The sequence below is a fragment of the Cygnus olor genome, chromosome 1 (assembly GCF_009769625.2).
Source record: "Cygnus olor isolate bCygOlo1 chromosome 1, bCygOlo1.pri.v2, whole genome shotgun sequence".
Lineage (NCBI taxonomy): Eukaryota > Metazoa > Chordata > Aves > Anseriformes > Anatidae > Cygnus > Cygnus olor.
Genome location: NC_049169.1, coordinates 152,795,980 through 152,817,902, shown reverse-complemented (window position 1 = coordinate 152,817,902; position 21,923 = coordinate 152,795,980). Strand labels below are relative to the sequence as shown.

The window sequence follows — 21,923 nt, the reverse complement described above, 5'->3', positions numbered from 1 at the left end:
ACAATTACAATAGTATCTACGTTTCATTGCACAATGAGGCAAAAGGGTATCTCCTTTTCATCCATGGAAATTTTTAATTTAGTCAGAGGTTTTAGTATTTTATTTTTTTTTAACCCATGATATGTTTTACTGGAAGCCTGGGTGGGGACATGATATACCCCACTAACATCAGTTGGATATTCCCCATTGTAGGAAGGGGAGGCACAGAGTCAGGCCCCTCGAGTGGTCTGACTTTGGTCCTATCAGCCTGTCCCACAATTAGAAAATATCAGTTGAATCCTGATTCAAAAACTATAGCGACTAGAAATAGTTTATCATCATGGAAAGGAGACATTTCCGTTCCTGGGGTATCTAGGCAGACAGATCTAAAATGTAGTGGCTCTAAGAAGCCGCATCAATTCTCAACCCAACAGATGGCATGGGTGTGTTAACTAACATAGCAACATATTTTCTATTAAAATATGGGAAAAAACAACAACCCCCTCCCCATGTTTGTTGGTTGGTATAAATTCAGTGAAGTTGTTGGTTATTTTTGGGATACGTACCAGAGGGCTGCACATTTAGTTTATGTAAATTGATAACAGCAACAGCCTGTTAATAAGTGCTTTGTATGGAAATATACCTAGAAAGACACGATCTGTCTTTTTTGGGAAGGGAGTTTGCAGCCTGAGGAGAAAAATAGCTAATGAGATGGTCTACTGCTCATTATTATAATCTGAAAAAATCATAATGAATTAGACTGCAAGTTTTCTAGAGATGTGCCTTCAGTTGGAATTGGATGCTGCCTTAGTGGATAATTTTGGGAGATCTTTATTTTGCAAATTGGATCAGTGTGTGCTGAAACGGTGATAATCTGGCTTTAATTAAAAGCATAAATTGGTTTGGAGAGTGTGCTTCAGCCACCACTCCACAGCACATCCAGAAACTTTTGGCCCAGCCTACGAACCAGCCACCGCTGACCTGAGAAGGACAAGGAGGTGGACTTGTGCTAAGCAGCAACGGCATCATGCCGGTTCACGACATTCGGATGAGCTGCACCTGGTTGCAGTGAACTGCAGGCATCTTTGCACGTATTTCCTGATGGCCCACTCACAGCAGTTATGACATTTTGGGCTGTATTTTACAGAAATTACCTCCAAACACAACCCTTTATGGCAGCACGGGGATGCATGTGCTGTTTGCGTCTCTCCGATTGAGGGCCAAACCTGTGGAGAAGCATGAAGAGCAGCCCCAAGCTGAAGATTTCATTGACTTTATTCCTTTCCTTTACCCAGTTAGAGCAGTGCTTGCCATTGCCTCCCTGCACCCTTGCTGTGGACAGCCCAAGCCCCCCGAGCTTGGGGTGGGCTGACACTGGTCCCTGACCCGACACCCACACACCACCGTTCCTCCCACTGCCTCGCTTCCACCACCTCTGGAAACCTCTTTGGCCCCTCCACAGGCACAGATCTGTAGCTGTCTGGTTTAACTCTACCATCATGTGCTGTCTCACTGATTCGTATTAGCCTGGGTATTAACTTTGATGATTTTTTTTCCCCTCCGCGTTTGCCTGTTTTCTTGCAAAGAATCCCTCTCCAGCAACTGCATATTGTTAAAGTTTTTTCTTAACATTTGTGACTCAGGAGCTTTAAAGTTTTATTAGGATCATAAAAGCTCTTCACAAATGAAATTACTTTTGATAAGCGTTCATTTTGACAATGAGAATTTGTTAGGGGCTGTTGGCAAGTGGGAGGAATTTGTTGCTGAAACCGAAATGGGCAGGAAGTGGGGAGCCCAAGTGCTCTCCTGCCCCTGCCCCTCCTCTTCTTGAGGCCAGTAAAAGTGTTGCATTTCAGAAAAGCACCCAGGTATTCTTAATGCAAATCAAATATTCAACAGACTTTCAAATTCATATTCATAAAAAATAGGGAGTGGCCATGGCAAGCATCTTTGGAGATTTTATTTTGTGCCAGCAGGAGAATATTTTTTTACATGGTTCATGAAAATCTACAAATTATTTTGGCGTTATTTTCACAGACAAGTTGTTAACTCTATTGTGAGCTTTAATATGCTCTGTATACATGTAGAAAAGGAAAATTTATGTAGCAAAGCCAAAGAAGTAGATGTACATCTATACGGAATGACATCCATGCTGTTTGAGCATAGGCAATATGAAGATGAATTACAAAAATGAATTGCTTTATGCAAATATATTAACATTCCATTTTTGTGAGTACAGACAGCGCAACACATTATGGTTAGTATACAGATTTGTATTTGTTAGACATGTTCAGTAACAGTGGACACAGAAGTCATGTTTTCTACAAGTGGTGGTGGAGAAATATTTAGACATGAAAACTTTATTTGCTAGTTATAAAGAAATGAGAAAAGCAGAATTGCGAGGTGCTGGTGATGACTGCTTTAATAAAAGAGCAGAAGTGACAGACATGTTGGGGACAGAAATATACTGGCTGTCTAGCTGTTTCTCCACATCGCTTCTACAAGTTTTCTGCTCAGCATGCTTTTCCGTTGATAGAAAATAAGCTGCTTTTTTTTTTTTTTTGGTGCCTTTAAATATATATATATTTACTGCAGAGAGAAGCAAGACTGACAGTTGTGAAAACACTTGAAGAGTTTGACTTCGTCCATGCTGAGAAGTGTGTTAGGATAAACTCCGTGTCCAGTGGCCTTGCAGAGGAAGATCTAGAGACGCTTTTGCAGTCCAAGACCCTTCCTTCAAGCATGATGCTGCCAAAGGTTGAAAATGTCGAAGAAATAAGATGGGTGAGTAATATCTGTGTACCAAAAATGTAGTAGCTTTTGACTGAAGCTGTTGGGCCGAGTTCAGCCAAGTGTAGAGGAGGACTCTGATGTGACTCAAATACCATGTAATGTTGTTGCTTGGGTAAGGTAACTGGGAAATGCATCTGTTTAAATGTGTGTAAGACGTGCTATAACAAAAAGTGTATGTGGAGCATCTTGCCTTTGCAAAGAACATGGGGTTTATTTCTCCTGCAGTCAATGAGGAGTCAATATTGATGAGAGAGTATATTATCAAAAATGGCTGCATTGGTGTCTTGACTCTTGTCTAGATATTCTGCCACGCAAAATGCTTGTCTGCGGCCGTGTGCCTTAGCCACATGCCTGGTAAGCGGGAGATGGGGAAAACATGTTAGCAACATGTGAAAAAGTGGGCTGGGGGGGGAAGGTCACTCCTTGGGGCAACTGGAGGAACAAACAGGAAGCTTTTAACTAGTGTTTTTAATTAGCACAGATATTATTTCCTGAGCAGTTCTCTATTTCTTCCTTTTTAATTGCTGACAGGTGTGTTTGTGTTTCATGACTGACTTTTCAGCCAATAAAAACCTGAAATGTAAATGGCTGGCATGTCAAATTACTTAAGAAAACTTTGAAATAGGCCTAATTACGCTGTAATTGTTTTAATTGTCAAGAAGGGGGACATTTGTTTGGGTATGCCATTATTTCTGCACAGTGCCCGTAAAGGAGCAACATTGCATGCATGGGCCCGCTGTTTTTGCGAGGCGCTGGCCGAGCAGCCGGAAGGCTGGCCATGCTGGCAGGCCGTGAGATGTGTCAGGGCCTCTTCACGGCGTGGTACTGAGCCCCTGTTGCACTCTGAAGTCAATACACGATGGCACCCCAAGCAAACATGTCAGCCTCGCCATCAGCAGTGTCCCCATGGCCCAACTTTTGATTCAACCAGCCCTGTGAGCCTCGGGCGTAGCTCGTCACACGCGAAAATTCACGCTGCCAAAATGGCAGGGCCCTCGAAATGGCAGGGCCCTCGAAATGGCAGGGCACTCGCTGCCACGAAGTGGGCTCTGGGCCAGGGTGAAGGTGGGACCCCTGGGTCCCCCGGCCCCTTCCAGCCCTCCTCGGGGCTCAGGGCCGGCCGTCGTTGCTGCTGTCTCAATGCCTGCTGTCGGCACCATGCTCCCCTCCCGCTCGGCCGAGCCCTCGAGCACAAAGAGCGTGCTCCGCTTAATGACGCTGGCTCGTTTCAGAAATCCCGCGGCTTCGCTCCTGCCTGCTTTTTTTTTGCAGGCTCCCAGCCTAAGAGAAGCTGTTTATTTTTCCCCCCTCATTTTTATTTATGCGGAGCATAAAACCTGGAGGCTGATGCACAACTAAAAGATGGGCTTACTTGTTTTCTTTTGTGTGAGAATCTCTTGCTCTCCTTTTGTCCCTAGTGTGGGTACTTGTTTGACTGGCATGGCTTATTGGACTATAACAAGCGTAACTCTCCCTCCTTTGTGGCGGGACAATTCTCCCACAAATCCCGAACAGTGTGCATTCTTCCCAACACACTATTGGGTGTGCACGGGAACTGAAAGAATTGCGGGGGCCTGCTACTTCATCCCCTCCCCGAGCTTTGTTTTCTTCCCTCCGCCTTCTTCTTTCCCCCCCTTCTCCCTGAAATGAACACTTTACCAGGCCGGAAACATTTAATCGTCTCCTTTTGAAAAAAATTAATTGAAACTTCTCCACTAGTTACCTTTTGTAGCGGTGCTTATTGCAAATTTTTAAAACGAAGAGGAAGGGAGACAATGTTTAATTAAACTTTATTTTTGTTTACCTGCAAAAAAAAACAAAAGTCATCAAAAATCTCAGGAGTGTGACTTTTAAAATATTTTAAAATAAAAGAAGAGCTCCGCTGTTTTAACTTGCACCTAAAATATAAATGCAGTAGCACTTTTTTACTTTTTTTCACTGAAAAAAATAAAAAACAGCTAGGAGTCTTTAGAATATACCCTGATGTAATTTTATTACCTCATTTTCTGTGTTTGCCTGTATAAAGTTTACTGTGTTGTGCTGCCACGGTACCTGCCGGACCATACACTTGCACGTGTGAATTGCACTGATTTTTTCTTGCTAGCACATTTTTGGGTGGAATTCTCTTCTCCAAGGAAAAGTTGCAGAGAGGGCCCCGGTGGTGATGCAAAGCAGGGACGGGAAGGGCAGAATTCTTCGTCGGAGAAAGCTGTGATTTATTTTGGCCTAATTGTAAAGTTACTGCAAATTGCTCGAAAGCTTTTTAAAGATCTCGGTGATTAGATTTTCCTTCTTTTGGGGAGGGGTGGTGGGGGGAAGCTAAAAGGGGAAATAACACCTCTAATCCAGCTTCTGGTAAATAGGCTGCCAGCTTTTAAAATGAGTTTCCTTTCTATTAGTCAGAATATTATGCTAAGCCTTAAGCATTAGTTTTTTATGTTGCCATAGCAGCCTTATTCCTGCAGGGTTGTGACCTGCGATGATTACAGTACAAAGCTTATAGGGTCTTGAAACCCCCTTTGAAGATGAAAAGTCTTTGATGGTTTATATTTATGCAAATCTCTTAGATATGATTTACCCAACTGAGACTGAATGGAGAGATGATTAAAATTCCCTTTCCTTTGATATCCATTAATAGTCGACTATTCCTTAAATTTAAAATATATGCATATGTTATTTTTGTCTTTATTTACAACAATATTTTTGCCATACCTGCAATGTGTTTATATCCACGCAAATTGCTAGATCTAGACCGACATAATAGATTTACAATATAGGGCTGAGGGTTTTTTTTTTTCCCCTTTTTTTTCCCCCTTTTGAAAGGGGAAAAATCTGTGCGAGAGCTTTTGTATGTTTCCAGATGATAGATTTTGGAATTTGGGCTACCCCACTGGCAGCTCAGAGCTAGCTGTGAACTGGTCTCATGGAAAAAATTGGAAAGCTTTGGTCTTCAAAGAATTAAACTTCCTTTTTGAGGCCTTCCTAGGTAAGCTAAAAATTATGAAGAAAAGCCTACTGAACAAAGGGTAGCGGTGCCGTAACAAGTAACGCGGATGCCTGGGCGGCAGCGCGCTGTGGCAGTGCTGGTGCTGGTGCCTGTACTGGTACCAGTACCGGTACTGGTGCCTGACCCAAGGCAAGATGAGCGCAGAGGTCGGGCACCCAGCGCAGCCTGGGCCAGGGGCACGCACCCACCGTCCACAAGTGAGCCCTGAAACCTTGAGGTGCGCAGCCACAGGCCTGCACCAGAGCTTTCTGCCTTTTTTTTAGTTACGAGTTTTGTGGTTTCTTTGTGTGTGTGTGTCTGGTTTTTTATTTTGTTTTGTTTTGTTTGTTTTGTGGTTTGTTTTTTCTTTGGGGGGGTTGTTGCAGCCAGGTGCAAGATTTAAAGTGCTGCATGTGCGTGTGTGTACTTTTTTCTCGTGTGCCTCATGCTGTCTAGTTTCAGTTCGCAGACAGATTCGTGCACCACTTGAAAGGCCGAACACTTGTAGAACCAATGAATTTTATCCCGTTTGTGGAAACTGCAGTGGGGTTGCTCAATTTTAAGGTAAGCAGGTCTGGATGCGGTTGAAGCGTTCGTATTTTGCCCCCCTCAGCCACCTGGGTTAAGCAGAGCCCTCCATACTCCTGGCATGATTTCTTGAAGGAAGAGAGGTTAAAAAAATACTGAACATATTTTTCAGTCCCGTAAAACACCCGTATGCTTAACTCTCATGTTTGTACTGCAAAGGCCTTCGTAAATCCAAAATATTTCGGTGGAAGAACAGTTCCAGATAGTCCATGCCGACTAACGAAACCCCTCTGCATTACTATCAGCATTTTTAACAGACTTAGAGCGGAAACTTGCTTCTCTGAAGGACTGTAGTACTCACACTGTTGCAATAAAAGACTACTTAGTAGCTGTCGAACTTTACTTTGATATAACATTTAATTAGAAAAAAGAACGATCCTCATTTCACTACTGCTAAAGCGGTATCTTTATAATGTTTTCTATCGACAACACTTCAACCAAATTTCACGTTACGGCTTTTTGTGTGTGTGATGGGGTGTTTAACGCTGAGGTTAGAAGTACAATTAACTTAAAAAATATCAAATATCCGAAGAGTAATTTTAAACCAAGCCTTATTTTTATGGTGCTTTTTAACACGGATTACCCCCCAGCCTTTCATACCCAGCCCAGGTTTTTCAGAAAGGACAGGCAGCACGGTGACAAAGTGGCAGAGCCCCTGCGCTCACGAGGGATGGGGGGCTCCCCCCAAAGCTTGACGGGGAAGGTTTGGGGCCAGCTGAGGACACACGGGGCAGAAGCAGCTCGAGAGCTGCCGGCAGCCCCAGCCTGCTGGTTTGGCGCAGCCACGTACCTCCCCACACGTAATAAAGCATCACCAGACAGGCACACTCCCGTTCGGGGCGCATACGCAGAATTAACTCGCCTTTGCAACTGGCTGGGGTTTTTATTCACTTACAGTATTTTATAGGGGATTTTTTTAATGCTGCAGTCCTTGATGTTGGCAGCGGAGTTGCCTTTTAAAGCATTCTGCTTAATAATAATTTTGTGCCCCACCGGCTGCCATGTAAGAACACCCACTAGCAGAGTTTGTAATTACATCTGCCCCTTTCTGCATACCTTTTCCTTAACAAATATTAATATTACAAACATCAATATAAAATAGTAATATTCTGGAAACGCACATCTTTATATAAAGCTGCAGTACCAAAATTCTGCTTGCTTTTACTTTAATTATATTCTGCAGTACTTGTTGCATTTTTAACCTCCACAGCTACTTTTTAGTTAGATGTTGCAGAGGGCTTTAAATTGGTAATTTATCCAATCAGGTATCCACCATCATTTTCAATCATTCAAATTATTAATGTAATAACAGAGATTCTGATCCTTCTTTCTTTTTTCCTCAGGCAGGGATGCTACATGTCAAACCACTCAAAGTTAATACTTTTTTGTTTGCTTTTAAGCAGCATTTGAGGAGGGTTTTGTCCTATATTGTTGCATAAATGTCTGAGACACCAATTGCGGTAATACCAAGGGCATTATGGTAAGCTCTGGCCAAGAGGCAGGGAATCTGCTATGATGTCCTGCATTTCCACAGCGCAAGCATATCGGTGCTCAGGGCAAGATAATGTTTGCTGTTTTGCTGAGTCATTTTAAAGCATTGTGCGCAGCCGAGTACCTACAACGGCTTTGCTTAATAGGAGCAATTTTAGCTGAAGGATTGCTAGATTTTGGTAGTACTGAGTTGATGTAATATCCTCTTAGTCTCTCTGCCTCCTGCATTTCTGTAGAAATTAATGATATGCTCTCATTTGAAGGCTGTCTGTGAAGAAGCATTGAGAGCAGGATCCCAGGTTGGCTTTCATTTGGACGCAGTCGTCTTTGGAGGAGAGGATTTCCGTGCCAGCATAGGTTGTTACCTGTCTGTTTACTATAACGGTTAATGGCATTTGCATTGGAGAAGCCCGATGTGATTTATCCCCATTGCTTTACCGACAGTAATAAGTAAAGTGATGATAACTGCATTGTTATCATAGTTGATAACAGTTGATTCTGCATTTTACATTTTCCCTTTTTTCCTTATTTTTTTCAATGTGGGATGTATGACTGGGAAATTAAAACGTGGTTCCTGTGTATTACAGGGCACTGACACTTTCTTATGCTTCTTGCCATGCAGTAGCAAAAATTAATGGGAAAAAAAAAAAGAATTGAGTCCCTTAAATTATTTAAAAATATAGTACTCATAAAAACTTTGACATCTTCCACAAATACTCTCCTGTCACATTTTACAATGATAAATTTAAACATGTTTTATGTCAATACAGCAATCTCTAACATATATTCATGTGAAAACATTATTCATCTTCCTCAAAAATGAAAAGTATTTCAGAATCATTTTTATGCAAAGCCACTTATCTCCTTACTAATCTGATTTAGTTTAAAGATAATAGTTCAGAGTTATTGACGTTTAAATTAAAAATAAATATGTTAATGTAAAAAATTAGCATTGATTTGTTAAATTATTCCTTACAAATTGGAAATCTGTGTCTAAATAGTGACCCTAAGGAAAGGGAACATATTATTATTTTTTCACACCAGCCTTCATGTGAGAATGCTGGTTAGCTGGTGCACTGCGAACACATGAAGTCTTGTGAATACTTTTGGTTCTTCTCAGAAGTCGTCTACTATCATTTTTCATCCAAATACTAAAGCTTAAATATTCAGCTTAGGACATCCGTTGTGACAAGAATCACAACCAAGGAAAGTGCAATTCTGCTCTCTGTGTGAATTTTTTAACCATTTAGTTGTAGCCAGTATGTCAATTTGTATAAGGCTTCTCGTGCTGTAATGCTTCTCGCTGCACATACAATAATACAATCAGATAATTACTGTATGTTAGTCCCAACTCAACTGTCCTTACCATCCAGAACTTCCGTTGACTTTGGCCTTACAACTTCTGATTTGAAATGAATCAAAATCTGAATTTTATAAGCTAGTGTAGAAAGAGAGATTTATTTCTTTTGCTAAAGCAGCTTATTTTTTTTCCCAGGAGTATCATTTTGATATTACAGCCTTGCATCCCACTTTGTTTTCTAAATCAGTTAAATGAAATCTCAAACTTCTTTTCTTTTTCTTTTTCTTTCTCTTTCTTTTCTTTCTTTCTTTCTTTCTCTCTTTCTCTCTTTTTCCTTTTTTTTTTAAAGTAGGAAATATATAAGATAGAAAGGTTTAAAGCACTCTCGTCATCTTTTTTTGTCTGTTTTCATTCTTCTCATAGGTGCAACTAGCAGTAAGGAAACTCATGATATTCTATATGCCAGGCAAAAGATAATAGTCACAGCAAAGGCATTTGGCCTCCAAGCAATAGACCTTGTTTACATCGATTTCCGAGATGAAGACGGACTCCGCAGGCAGTCAAGAGAAGGTGCCTCGATGGGTTTCACTGGTATGGGCTTCTGCCGATGTTGCAAAATAATGCCTATATTCTTCAATTTAAGCAGATAGCTGCGCTTACGGTTACTTTGACAAATAAGTTGCTTTTTTATTTCAGGCCAGTTATTGAAAAACTAAATAATCTCAAGCTCACCTACATTTATTAGCAGCTGTAACATTGTGCCTGGAAATTTTGCCTGAAAAGTCACAGGCTGCTTTTTAAAGCTTACATCCCTTGAAGCGTGTGGTTGTGTTTTGAAGAGAATTTGGGGCAGGGGATGTGCAGGATATGATTTCTCCCATCACTGAGCATGGGAGATGTGATACTGTACTTTGCAACAGCCACTCTTCAGTCACTTTTTAAAATATTTGGATCGCTTTTGCATATTTTTTAAACAGCAGTTGCTAAAAAGTACTTTTTAGGTGAAGGAGTTGTTAAGGAAACCTTGCACACTAATTGCTACAGGAAAGTTATTTTCTTATTATTTTCTTTGATTTGTTTTTCATCTCCTGGCTCCCCTCCCAGTAAGTGCTGGTGACACCTACGGGTATTGGCAGACAGCAAGACCAGCAGGCTCCTTGCAACAGAGCCCTGTAATGCGGACTGTTACCCTGTGATTGGTGTACCAGATCACTCGGACACCCTGGTGGGATAGTGCAGCCACCAAAGATTGTGTTTTTGCAATAGAAATCAGCCATTTGACACATGCATTATAGAATTCTGGGATGCAGCACTGACGTTTTACATTATTTGTCTCTGACCGTCGTTCGGGATGTATGTACAGTAATCATATAGCCGCTCGGTTTTTGTTAGCAAAGGAATAGGTCCTGATGATGTGGTCTAGCAAACTGTATTTTTACAACTAATGGCATATGATATCTTAAAGCAGTAAACTAATCAAATACAGCAAGTGTTCTTTTAAGTGATCTGGACCTGGCAGTAAAAGAATAGCCATCGATTCTCTTCAGCACAAACTCTGCATTCCCGTCTGCTGAGCTTCAGCAGTTGCAAAAGCAGATCTCGTTTCAGAGGCAGAACTGGGAGCTCCTCACAGCTACAGAACATTATCTCTGTCCGTGTGGACTTACACCCTTGATTCGTCTGCTATTGAAGTGGGGGAAATAATGGAGCTCCTGAATGGTAGCACCTGCTGATGGCTACGTAATCAAGACCAATATTTTCAAGCTTAAGGAAGGGCTTGATTTTTGAAAAATTGAAGCATCTGAACCTCCTGTTGACAGAAGATGGAGTTGCAGATGCCCAGCACCTTTGAGAGCACTATTTTTGAATGCTTAATGTGCATTTAAATATTTTGCTCAGGCTGACAGTTTGGAAAATTCAGAAATGCAAAGCATAAACAGCATCGATGGTGTTTCAGACTCCACTGACTTTCTGTAGGAAGTTGTTTCACGTCAGGATAGGGCCCAGGTAGGAGACAAATAAAAAGGTCACGTGGCAATTTAGGGCATCAAGTTCATTTCTAACTTGATTGTAAAGATGTCTTGCCTTTCTGTACGCCTGTACGGGAAGTAAAAATGTGTAAAAGCTACCAACTGCATTAACACAAACTCACAGCTCTTTGCCTTCTGCCTCCCCGCAACCGTAATCAACACATCTCAGAAATGCAGCAAGCAGCCTGACAAATGCTTCAGTCATAATTAGAGGTGGGTCAGCATCGAGTTTTCTGATTTGGTGGCAAAAAAAAAAAAAAAATTACAAAAAAAAAATCTGTTCAAGTCAAAACAAAACAGAGTTTTTCATATTAGTCTATCCAAAGGACTATTCAAAATGTTTCACTTGTTCTTTTTTTTTTTTTTTGCTTTCAGTTTACTTAATCTTTCCTTTTTTCTTTGTTTAGTTAAAATAAAATGCCATCTCAAAACTAAAAGGAAAAAAATTTAGTTCCAAAACTATATAAATGAAACATTTTAATATTTACAATTTAATATTCATCACAGAAATTTATGAATGGGCCTTAGTTTAATCCATGTCCTTCTATAAAATAGATCCTATTTGTCACCGACAGTTGTCTGATAATGTGATACTAAAATCCTGAAATTTTGCCTTAATAACAAGTTGTAAACACACGATTCTTGTTGTTTTAAAATATTTAAGATCACATCTTGCTACTTTTTCACATTTAATCAAAATTACTGAAATCAACAGGACTAAGATGAGCTAAGGCTGGCCAATTGCCCTGTTAACTGGCAAAACGCACACTTGCATGCGTAGGGACAAATCCACCACCCTCAAAACTAATAATAAACTCCATAGTATTCAGCAAAGTTACATGTCCTTAGATTTTCTTGTATTTGGACTTAGACCAATAAAATCGTCTTTAAGGTAATCAAGTCTGTTTGCTGATGTTGAAACAAGCTAAATAATGAAACCAAGAATTTACCATCTATTTGGTTACTCTGTCAGTGTTGAGTTTTCTTTTCCAGCTATCTTTCAAACAGTCTGTTTTTTTTTCGGTGAGTGTGTTTGCATAAAATTGAATGTTTTCAAATGTAATTTAGCCAAAGTAATTCATCTTCTGTATGTATATTTATATACATGTACACACGCACACACACACGCATACCTGGCAAGACATTTTATAATGCCTTAAACTGTGGACTTAAAAGTCAGTGTGCAGCCTGTGTAAATGGTCTTCAGATTTAGGAAAATTTCTGTAAAAAATTTAGGAAACCTTGCGATAAGCTTCAACAGCTGACTTTGTCATTATAGAAAGTCCTGTGCTACATGCTGAGAAGCCAGATATAAATACGAAACAGCATAGGTTTCCTCTCTTTTGCAGTCTTTTGTAGAAGACTAAAATGACACCGTCATACAGTTACCTAAAAGACTTGACAGGTATTGACTTAAAGCACGATATATCAAGTGGTACTGTAAAAAGGATTTCATGGTCATAAATTTTAATGTCTTCCAATTTTGCACTCTCTCAGTAACTTGTCAATAACAACAATTCCGCTTAAAATATTTGCTTCATTCCTGCATGGCATTACGTCTATTATACAGTTATTTGGATACATAATCTGTGACAAAAATCAACTGAGTGCAGTAAATCAAAGGTTTGATTTTATACTCTGTAAATTGTTTGGTAATGTTTAATGATACAAAGTGTAGTTTCCAGCTACAGATACTTGTATCAAAAGAAAATCTTTTTACAGAAATGTTTTACACTTTAAAAAATCATATATGCATATTTTTATTTTTGTCATAACTAGAGATTGAATTTAAGTATAATTTAAAAATATTCTTTATTTTTCCCAGAAGGTTAGGCTTTACAGGGTTTTGCAGGAATTATTTGTGCAAATTATTTGTGCACACTTCAATTTTAGAATTAGTTTAGAATAGGTCATATTAAGAATTAGGAGCATCGTAAGCTTATTAATGGTCACATTTAATAAAATTGACTAAAATACCTTTGATTGGAATTAATGGAAAACATATTAGTTAAGGGAATTTGTCTGAATGTAATTTCTTTCAAAAACTACAGATCTTACGGAGTTTTAATTTTTTTGCTATTTTAAAACTATTTTTAAGTAGTTTCCGCATTGAAATTGCAAACGGAATATCTGGGTGCCCTGAAGATCATAAACTAACAATTGTTTAATGGGGACTAAAACAAAACGGAACTATCTGTGGCTTTTTTAAAGAAATGCAGCAGCATTAAACATTACTATTTGTTTACCAAAAACAAGCGGATCGTGCTCCTGCGCTCACAAACTCTGTTGTAATGCACATTTATCTCCGAGAGCTGGTGCAGTCCGATAAAAGTAATCCCAGTGACCGATTTTTTTTTCCCCCAGTCTCTCTGTCGTTTAAAATAGGCGCAGATGTGTGGCGAGGCGTGAGACCTATTACACGTAGCAGTGTGCCTGTTTCTAGCTTACTCCCAACAAGTACATCCCAAACCATCCCCTACCATGCAGGAAACCTCGCCGGGTTCTGCTGCACCCCATGGGCACTTGTGGGCACCCTGGGTCACCCCACGAGTGCCCATCACCCACTACACGCCCATGCAAGGTCCCCTGGGTCCCCTGGGGTCCCTGGGCACCACGCTAGGGCCAGCGGAGGAGCAGGGGCAGCTGCCAGCCCTTCGCCCGTGCCCGTGGTGCTCAGGCTCCGTGGAACCACTGCAGCCGGTGCTGTGGGGCTGGGAGGCACGAGAGGTTCACGGGATCAGGCTCGTCGCTGGGACTAGTTCTGCTGTGTGGCGTAGAGGGGATTAATTTGTGTGGCGGCGAGGTTTTGAGGAGCTGGGAGTTACGGCAGCCTCGCTTTATTAAAACACTCTTACGGCACAGCGCGGGTAATTGTGCAGCAATCACGCCGTCTGTGAAATTCCCTTAGCAATGGACTAATAATGTCAAGTGCCACACTTTTAAAACTGTCAAACAAATTAGATATGTATTTGTTTTAATGTAGCTAAGTACAATAACAGATTAGAACGGATTATGTGGCTGTCTATTCACATTTGAAAATCTCTAGTAAAAAAGGCAACACCTATTTTTATTTTCCTAATGTGTGTTCATACAAGAAAGGATTAAAAAAAAAAAAAAGCGCTTCGTAACACTTCAGGGCACCTCTGGCAGTTGTTTAATATATCGGTGACTAAACAAATATCCCAACCTACTTGCACCTGCAAACTGCTGCAACAACAAAAAATGTAAGCAATGTTGGGTATTTCATGATGCTAAGCCAATACTAAGAATGATCCTGATGTGACTGGTAACTTTTCAGTTCTGCAAACCTCATTTTCCGAACTTATTTTAACGCAACTTATTTGCGATTGGCTGGAGCTGCTATTTATATAGCTAAAATTCAGGGGTGCATTATACCCAAACATTATTGACTACCCCAGACAAACAATTCCACCTGAGACGACCGATGGAACATGCATGGACTGAAATAGGGAGGGAGGAGAAAGAGTTCTGGGTTCCTTTAAATGGTAGTGAATGCAAGGATTGCTCAAGATATTTTTTTTCTTAAAAAATCTGGCAAAGGGCTATCTGCGTGTTGTCCAGTTAAATAATAAAAGAAAACGAGTGAAATAATTAGTTAAATAGCAGAAAGTCTGTGAGGCATAGGAGAGCCTCAAGTGGTTGGAACATTTTGTTTGAACATCTGTTTGTCGATGCATGATTCTGGTGTTATTAATCTTCTTTGTAGGTAAGCAGGTGATTCACCCTAACCAAATTGCTGTTGTCCAGGAACAGTTCTCTCCCAGCCCTGAAAAAGTAAAGTGGGCGCAGGAACTGATTTCTGCTTTTGAAGAACATCAGCGATTAGGAAAGGTAAATATTTTGTTAATATAATGTCGTGGAAACCAAATTTGAATAATATTTAAAATTTAGAGAGATCGGTGATGGCTGTTTGCGTTTGTCTTACAAATCGTGCTGCATTCGAGTCATGATCGTGAAATCTGGATCTGGATCTAGACTACAGAGTGCGTATTTATTATAAATCTGGCACTTTCCAGCGTGTTTACAAATAGCCTGGCTGTCTTTTTTTCCCCATGTTTTAACTCTAATTTTTTGAGTACAGAGCCTTTTGAGTACACGCATATATCTACAGCATCAGGGAGTTAAAACTACTTCAGTCGTGTCGCAGAATCCCGGTCCAACAGTCAAAGGACAGTATTTGCAGCCAAGAGGCAGGTAGCCTGGCTGAAGACTCAAACTGCTTGTGCAGACATCATTTATGGAAAGGGATAAACAGATGAGGAAGACATGGTTTTCAGAAAATCTCTGCATTGGTAAAACTGCTTCACTTTTGGGGGGTTGATCCTGCAAACATCCCCAGCAGCGAGTGGATTTACTTTTGAGCAGAAGTGCTTGCAGATTGTGGGTTTTAATCATTAAAAATGGGAATGTTTTATGTGCATTTGTACCAATTGCTGGACCTGAAATTTGGATGGAGTGGAAAGCAAATTAACGCTAGAATATGATTGTTCCTAATTTAGTGCATCATTGAGTCTCACGTTTCCTGCTCTGTGGGTTTCTGCTATGTAAATATTGCGGTGGTGATGCACAATCTGTCTCCACTTTGTGCCAGTAATACTTAAATTAGGGGTCGCCTGAAGGAAGATTTTATGCTAGTTGCGGCATTGTCAGTTAATTATCGTAAAGGTTATTTGCTATAATCCAGTTTGCCTCTTTTTGAACGAAAAAAAGTTGCGGCGAAATATGTTTGTCTTAGTGACAGCCAAACATGGGATAGCCAAAAAGCAAAGTCCTGATGTCAGAACAGGTAGCGCGGGCGAGCAGAAACGGTTTACACGTGCATGTCTGTGATTCAAGTGGGAAAAATTATCTTTGGTAACGAAGCTCATGCATAAGGCTGTGCATAGGTTCTCACTTTCTCCGGTGTCGCTTAGAGGTCTTCTGCGCGTTTCTTTGCTTGCTGGTGGGTAGCAGGAGGCTGGAGCGTGCCCTGTCCCCCTTTCCCTGCTTCTCGGCTGCCCCAGATGTTGTGTGCTACAAATTCTAAATATGGTCAAAGCAGAAATGATGCTTTCATCTCAGGATAAAAGTGTGGCAAGGTATTTGCTGTGGGTCTGCCCTTCTCTGTGCGAGCCCGTCTGCGGTACCGACCTGTTTCGAATACACCCATTACTATCGTATTTGGGTGCCGTCCTGAGCAGTTATTTCAGGGTCACCGTTATTATGTTATATGCCTGTATCTCTTTGTTCTACTCCCTCAGTTTCAAAAGGTAGCTGTCTTCCTGTTGGTTATTTGGAAATAGAAAACCTATAACCAGTTTTGTACGTTATTCTGCTTTACAAAGCTTGAATCTGTTACAAAAGGCATCCTTATAAAGGCACTGCTAGAGCAAGTGTGTAGGCAGGTAGATGCGGAATGAAAAATGCCAAGTGACATACTCAGCCAAATATTGCTTATTTTTATTGCCTGTAAAATACTTTTATTTCAACTTTAATATTCAACTTTACAATGATTTGTTAAATACTTTTAATTCAACTGTGAATTTAATGTCAGAGTCTCATTTAAGGAATATCCTCGTCATTTGAACAAGTCCCAGTATCACATAGTATTGAAGCCACAGATGCTTAAAATTTCAGCATTCTGTATTATTTTGATTTGTTTTGAAGCTGTCATTTTATTAACATAACACTGGTTTCTTGATTAGATCACCCATTTATTTATTTTTTATTTTTTAATAGGCATTTTTTAAATAGGCTGTAAGCTTCTACAATCAGCCACAAGTAAAGATTTGTGGGGGTTAGTGGCTTGGGGCATTTTTTTAACCAGACAGGTTGAATGGTTTGTATATTTTTACATGTAGTCATCTGTCAGGAAAAAATGACTGGCAGGCTACTCTGTGAACTTCTGGATATTGTATCACTTCAGTATTGCTGCGCTTTATAACAAAATTGGAAAAATAGTTTTCCTTGTAGTGTTCCCTGCAAACTTCTTAGCTGGGTTTGCATTTTGGTATTATAAATGTGTCAGTAAGAAGAGCTTGGGCAGCCTGATTACTTAATATTTTTCCAAAGCAAACACATCTCACTGAGGGAGCCTCTGGCTCTGCGTCCTAGAGACATGCTAAAATGTAAGTAATAACTCTTCCCATGCCACCTCCTGACAAATACTCCATGCAGTGGTTTTAGTAATCCTCATGTCCTAATGAAACACCTCGTCTGTTTTCCTTTTCCTTTTATTTTATTAAAATGTTCATGTCATTGAGACTGAAAATGTAGCTGCGGTTAACATGGTTGAGGCTTGCGTGCTTTTGCCATGTTATTAATCAAAGTTGAAAGCCTGGAAAAAATAAATGTGAGGGGTTTGTGTGGCTGTTTGCGTGGTAGATATGTTACTGGTCTTCAGTCTCTGGGATCACAGTTTGCTGTTAATTGCTTTAAAAGTTTGTTGCCCTTGGTCGGCAGTATTTTATATTAAAGTACAGTAGTAATAAGCTTTTATAATCTGTTCCAGTTTGAGAGAGACAATTACCATAATAATCTTTCTTTGAGAGAAGGCTGAATAAGGCTCCTTCATCCTGGAAGCTGAAATGCTTTGGCAGAGCAGCCCCCAAATGTGAGTACTGAAGTTAGTAAAAAATTGACTCTCAGATGAGCATGACAGAATTGGAGATGCTGTGACAGTGTCCAAACAGAAGGGAATTAGAGACTTTGCTGGCCAAAATTACTTGGGCTTACATTACAGAGATAGTCCTGTTTGGGGGGTTGTTTTGGTTTGGCTTCTAGGCTGTTTTGTTTGTATTTTTTTAATATATTTTGTAACCTGAAAAGTAGCATATGTAGGAAGTGAATGGTGCTGATGGATTTTGGACAGATAAAAGACACAAGTTGAGAAAGTACATTTTGTATTTTATAAAATTACTTATCAAATGATCTCTTTTGTCTAGAACTTTGAGATCTAAAAATGAAAAGTGCTGAAAAGTATTATTTCTGTATCATTTCAGTATTTTTCTGGCAGAATTGTGTTATTAGGGGATGTGATTTCCAAGATTAAAAAGTTTATCCTAAAGAAAGCAGGGGTAGCTGTTGGGAAAATGAAAGTATGAGATAAACATCAGAGTATGGTCAAAAATGCAGAAGAAAGGTAATAAATGTTGTTTTGGTAGACTTCTGTTCTAAATTTCTGAAGTATTTGTGCTGCATTAAATAAGTGAGTTTATAAATCCAGATTTACTGAGTCTGTGGGGGCAGAGTTAGTAGGAGAAACTACTAGCTTTATTTCAAGAAAAAGATCTTGCTTCTATCAGTGAAGGTGCTGCTCTTTACTGTGTGTATAACCCCCGTGTTTACAGTACCAATACACCAGATACATGACTATACCTTCTCTATCTGTTTGCATATGACAAGTAAGTGGGACTTTGGAAGTGCATTCTTGAGCCATTTGACTTGTAAATACATCAGGCATGGTATCGTTATTGTAACCGGATCTTCCTGAATCATCCGTTTTTAAAATAAGATTCAGACAGAAGGAAGAACAGAAGTGTCAAGTAAAAGGTTGCTTACACGTTTACACCGTGTACTAATTTATAAATGTTTTCAAAGCACCTGCACATCAGACCAGGGAATAGGGAGCTAAATGCTGCCACCAAAGTTGCCTGTCAGGTAAGGATTATTTAGAATTAAGGTCGGTAATTCACAAACCCAAGCCGTGTTATGGGTTGAATATTTTAGATCCCCACGAGTAAAACAGGAGAAATATCTGTACGCGCCGTATGCGAATGCACAGACTTCTTCTAAGAAAGCCTTTGGCATACGTTTCTTGTATTATGTTCTGTGCCATTGTATATCGTGTGCTCAGCGGCTGAGGAATAATATATATGAACGTTAGCGATTTGACAGGCTGCAGAGCTTCTTTTACAGACCTTTCCGGGATTATGAAAAATCTTAGGAATGCATTTATTTACACAGCATCCACCCAACAAAGGAATGGAAATTTCCAGCAGTGGCTCCCTTATAATGCTCTTTGTCTGGGACAAGCTACCCCAAGCCACTGTATCTTGGAGACGATGCGCCCTCACACTTGGGCCGCATCCAGCTCCCACCGGGGCCTGGGGAGGTCTCTGCCTCCCCGCAGCATCCCCCTCGTGCAGGGCCACTCGCCCTGTGCCAGCAGGGCAGTCTGGGACCCCACTGACCCATGAGGACCAGTGGCAAGTTGTGGTGTGTCGCCTCAATACACAGCCCACTGTGTCCAGGGTCTCTGCACGGATCCAGGCCCGCTCCCCTCGGCCAGGGGAGGCTGGAGGTGGGGAGGCCGGGATCCCGGCTGGGGAAATTTTGGTGGCGCTGGGATGGATGCTCCTGACTGCCGGGTTTGCTGTTGGCTGCATAAAGTGGGCAGCACGAGGGGATTCAGTGATTTGTGTGACATTGCCACCTTTCCTAAGTGCAGAGAGAAATCAATAAATAAATAGCGATAGTGCCCATATTAATGCTTAGTTTCTCTGTACGATGTTATTATTTGAAAGAGATGTTAGAAGTGTGCTTTGTGTCACAGCTGAAGGCTTCTCTCTCAGAAGGACCCATCTGGGGGCAAGTTTTGAGCCCTTCCTGCAGAGCAGAAGGGATCGTATTAGCTAATTGCTTGCGCTCTACCAGTTCCTACGCTGGCGCAATCAGTCCTGAGGGAGTTGTGGCAGGTGGGGTGAGCGGGAGACAGATTTTAACTGTGCGGGGCCGCAAAAGCTCCTAAGCAGGGCAGAAACTCATGCAAAACACTTTCTTGCCTTCAGTGGATCTTAAATCTGCTTCCCTCCACCCGTCAGAGACCTGTGCCCAGCGCGCAGGGGCAGAGGGGCCGGGATGCTCTCGGCCACATCGCTTCCCTGCCAGCCTGCCGCGGGAGGACGGTGGCTGCACACCTCCATCCCTGTCCATCCAGGGGCAGCTCCCGTCCTCCAGGACGTGACCCTCCTGAGGGTCACAGTACCAAAAGCTTGTCACGGTGCCAAAAGCTGCTGACGGTAAGCAGAGCACAGAGGCCACGACGCGCCCTTCCCGGCCGTGCTTATGAGGTAAAGCAAGCGCCCACAGGCCGCCCCTCTCAGTTTCCAAAGCAGGGCCTGACACGGGGTGTCATGTTCAGACCAGATGGCACTTTCTGAGGCTTACTGAGGGAATTCAGAGGCCTGAACAGCCAAAATGTTGTCTCGGTTAATTTCAGCAGCAGCAGCCTCGCTGCCTCGCCACTCCTCTCTGTGCTGCCTGCCGCTCTCATGGGGCTGGAGCAGCCTTCTGCAATAGCTCAGGCAATTGAAATAGAGAATCGCAGTGAGGGATGGCTGCTCAACCCTATTCAGAAAATGAACCTGAAATTAGAAAAAATACAGAATACAAAAATAATGGTGATTCCGTTCCTGTTGACAGAATGAGCTTCGCTGTTATTACTTTTCTTGCCTGCATTGTATTTTATGGCCACCTTCCCGTTCAGTATCGAATGCTTTTTGTGTGTTCTGTAGGCACCTACCTTCAGATTATATTTTCTAGGCTGTATTTAACAAATTGCTTCAATGACGGTAAGACTCAAGTTAATTTTAAATGACTTAATTAAGGGCATCTGAGGATACTGAAGTCTTAATATTAGTTACTTTTCATTTTTCTGTGTAATAACCATGATGCTCACTGGCTGGATATGATGTGTGTCCAGCAAGCTGTTTTTGTGCTATAAAATAAAGATTTCCTTGGCAGCAGCATCTCCATCAGTGTGCTCTCTAGGCTTCTTCCATTCCCGATCCATTTCAGAGACAGAGGATGGAAACTAAGCACTAATATTCCTAGGACTCTCTTCTGTTTCTTTAATTTTATTCTTTCCTACTCTAAAGGAGCACACAGGAAGGCAACAAGCACAGCGAGAAGGAACCTAGAGAAAACTTAATCCCTGTGTCAGCCATTCGTTCAGGGATCTTAAATAGGCTGTTAGCTCAGTGCAAAGTGGAGACCTTGGTGGCTTGAAGTTGTTTCTGTGGCTGGACAGAGCAGGATCCTCTGGCCCATTCTGGCCTAAATGGCCATCCCCGGCAGTGCAGGCAGTTTGGGGCAAGCCATAAAATGGAAAAACAGCTTGCCTGGCTCACACAAGGGGAAACAAAGAGGGCAAGGCAGACCCTTGTCTCTGGGCTGGGAACGATAATGTCAGGCAGAGGAGATTGCACAATTCAAGACTGAAGTAAAGGACCTTGTAGGTCCCTGTTCTTCATCTCTCCTGCCCCACTGTGGACTGGAGGGATCACAAAGTCCTTCCTACCTGTTGAGCTCTAGAGAGAACTTTTCTGTCAGAGTTCTTGAACTGCTGCTAGGGGTTTATTTGAGGTAAAAATTAATCTCTATTTCACCTTGCTGTTGCTCTTTTTTTCTCAACCTTTTGTGTCCTTTCATCCTCTCCAAGAGGCAGAATCCTGTCTCACACAAACAGGCTGCCGCCTGTGTCTGGCATTACAAAGCGACACATCCTCTGAACCAGATAACTGCTTCCACTCTGGTGGAAGTTTGCACAGGTAAGAAGAAACAAAAGGTGGTGATATTTAAAGTTTTCTTCACATCAACAAGATGGCTGCAGAAACTTGCTGTTGTACATACATACGTTGCAGAATTCCCTCCCAATCCACCCCTTGCTTCAATAGGTCACAGAGACTCCCTGGGCATCTCCTCTTGCCAAAAAGAAATTTTTGACAAACCTTTTCAGAGATCATTAATTTTTCCC

The 21,923-nt window shown here is 41.3% G+C and overlaps 1 protein-coding gene and 1 long non-coding RNA gene across 3 annotated transcripts in view; one reads left to right on the top strand and one right to left on the bottom strand.

Moving 5' to 3' along the window:
- Window positions 1-21,923, bottom strand: part of LOC121060382 — a 60,364-nt gene that overhangs the window by 10,678 nt on the left and 27,763 nt on the right. The window lies entirely within an intron of this gene.
- The window catches only part of CLYBL (citramalyl-CoA lyase), a 159,917-nt gene that overhangs the window by 130,406 nt on the left and 7,588 nt on the right, over window positions 1-21,923 (top strand). The window contains exons 3-7 of one of the 2 annotated variants that reach the window (XM_040538070.1): window positions 2,575-2,763; window positions 6,221-6,322; window positions 8,101-8,194; window positions 9,561-9,728; window positions 14,895-15,019. In XM_040538070.1, the coding sequence (XP_040394004.1) occupies window positions 2,575-2,763; window positions 6,221-6,322; window positions 8,101-8,194; window positions 9,561-9,728; window positions 14,895-15,019 (678 nt within the window). The remainder of the gene's footprint in view (window positions 1-2,574; window positions 2,764-6,220; window positions 6,323-8,100; window positions 8,195-9,560; window positions 9,729-14,894; window positions 15,020-21,923) is intronic. The other variant, XM_040538080.1, reaches the window with a different exon arrangement.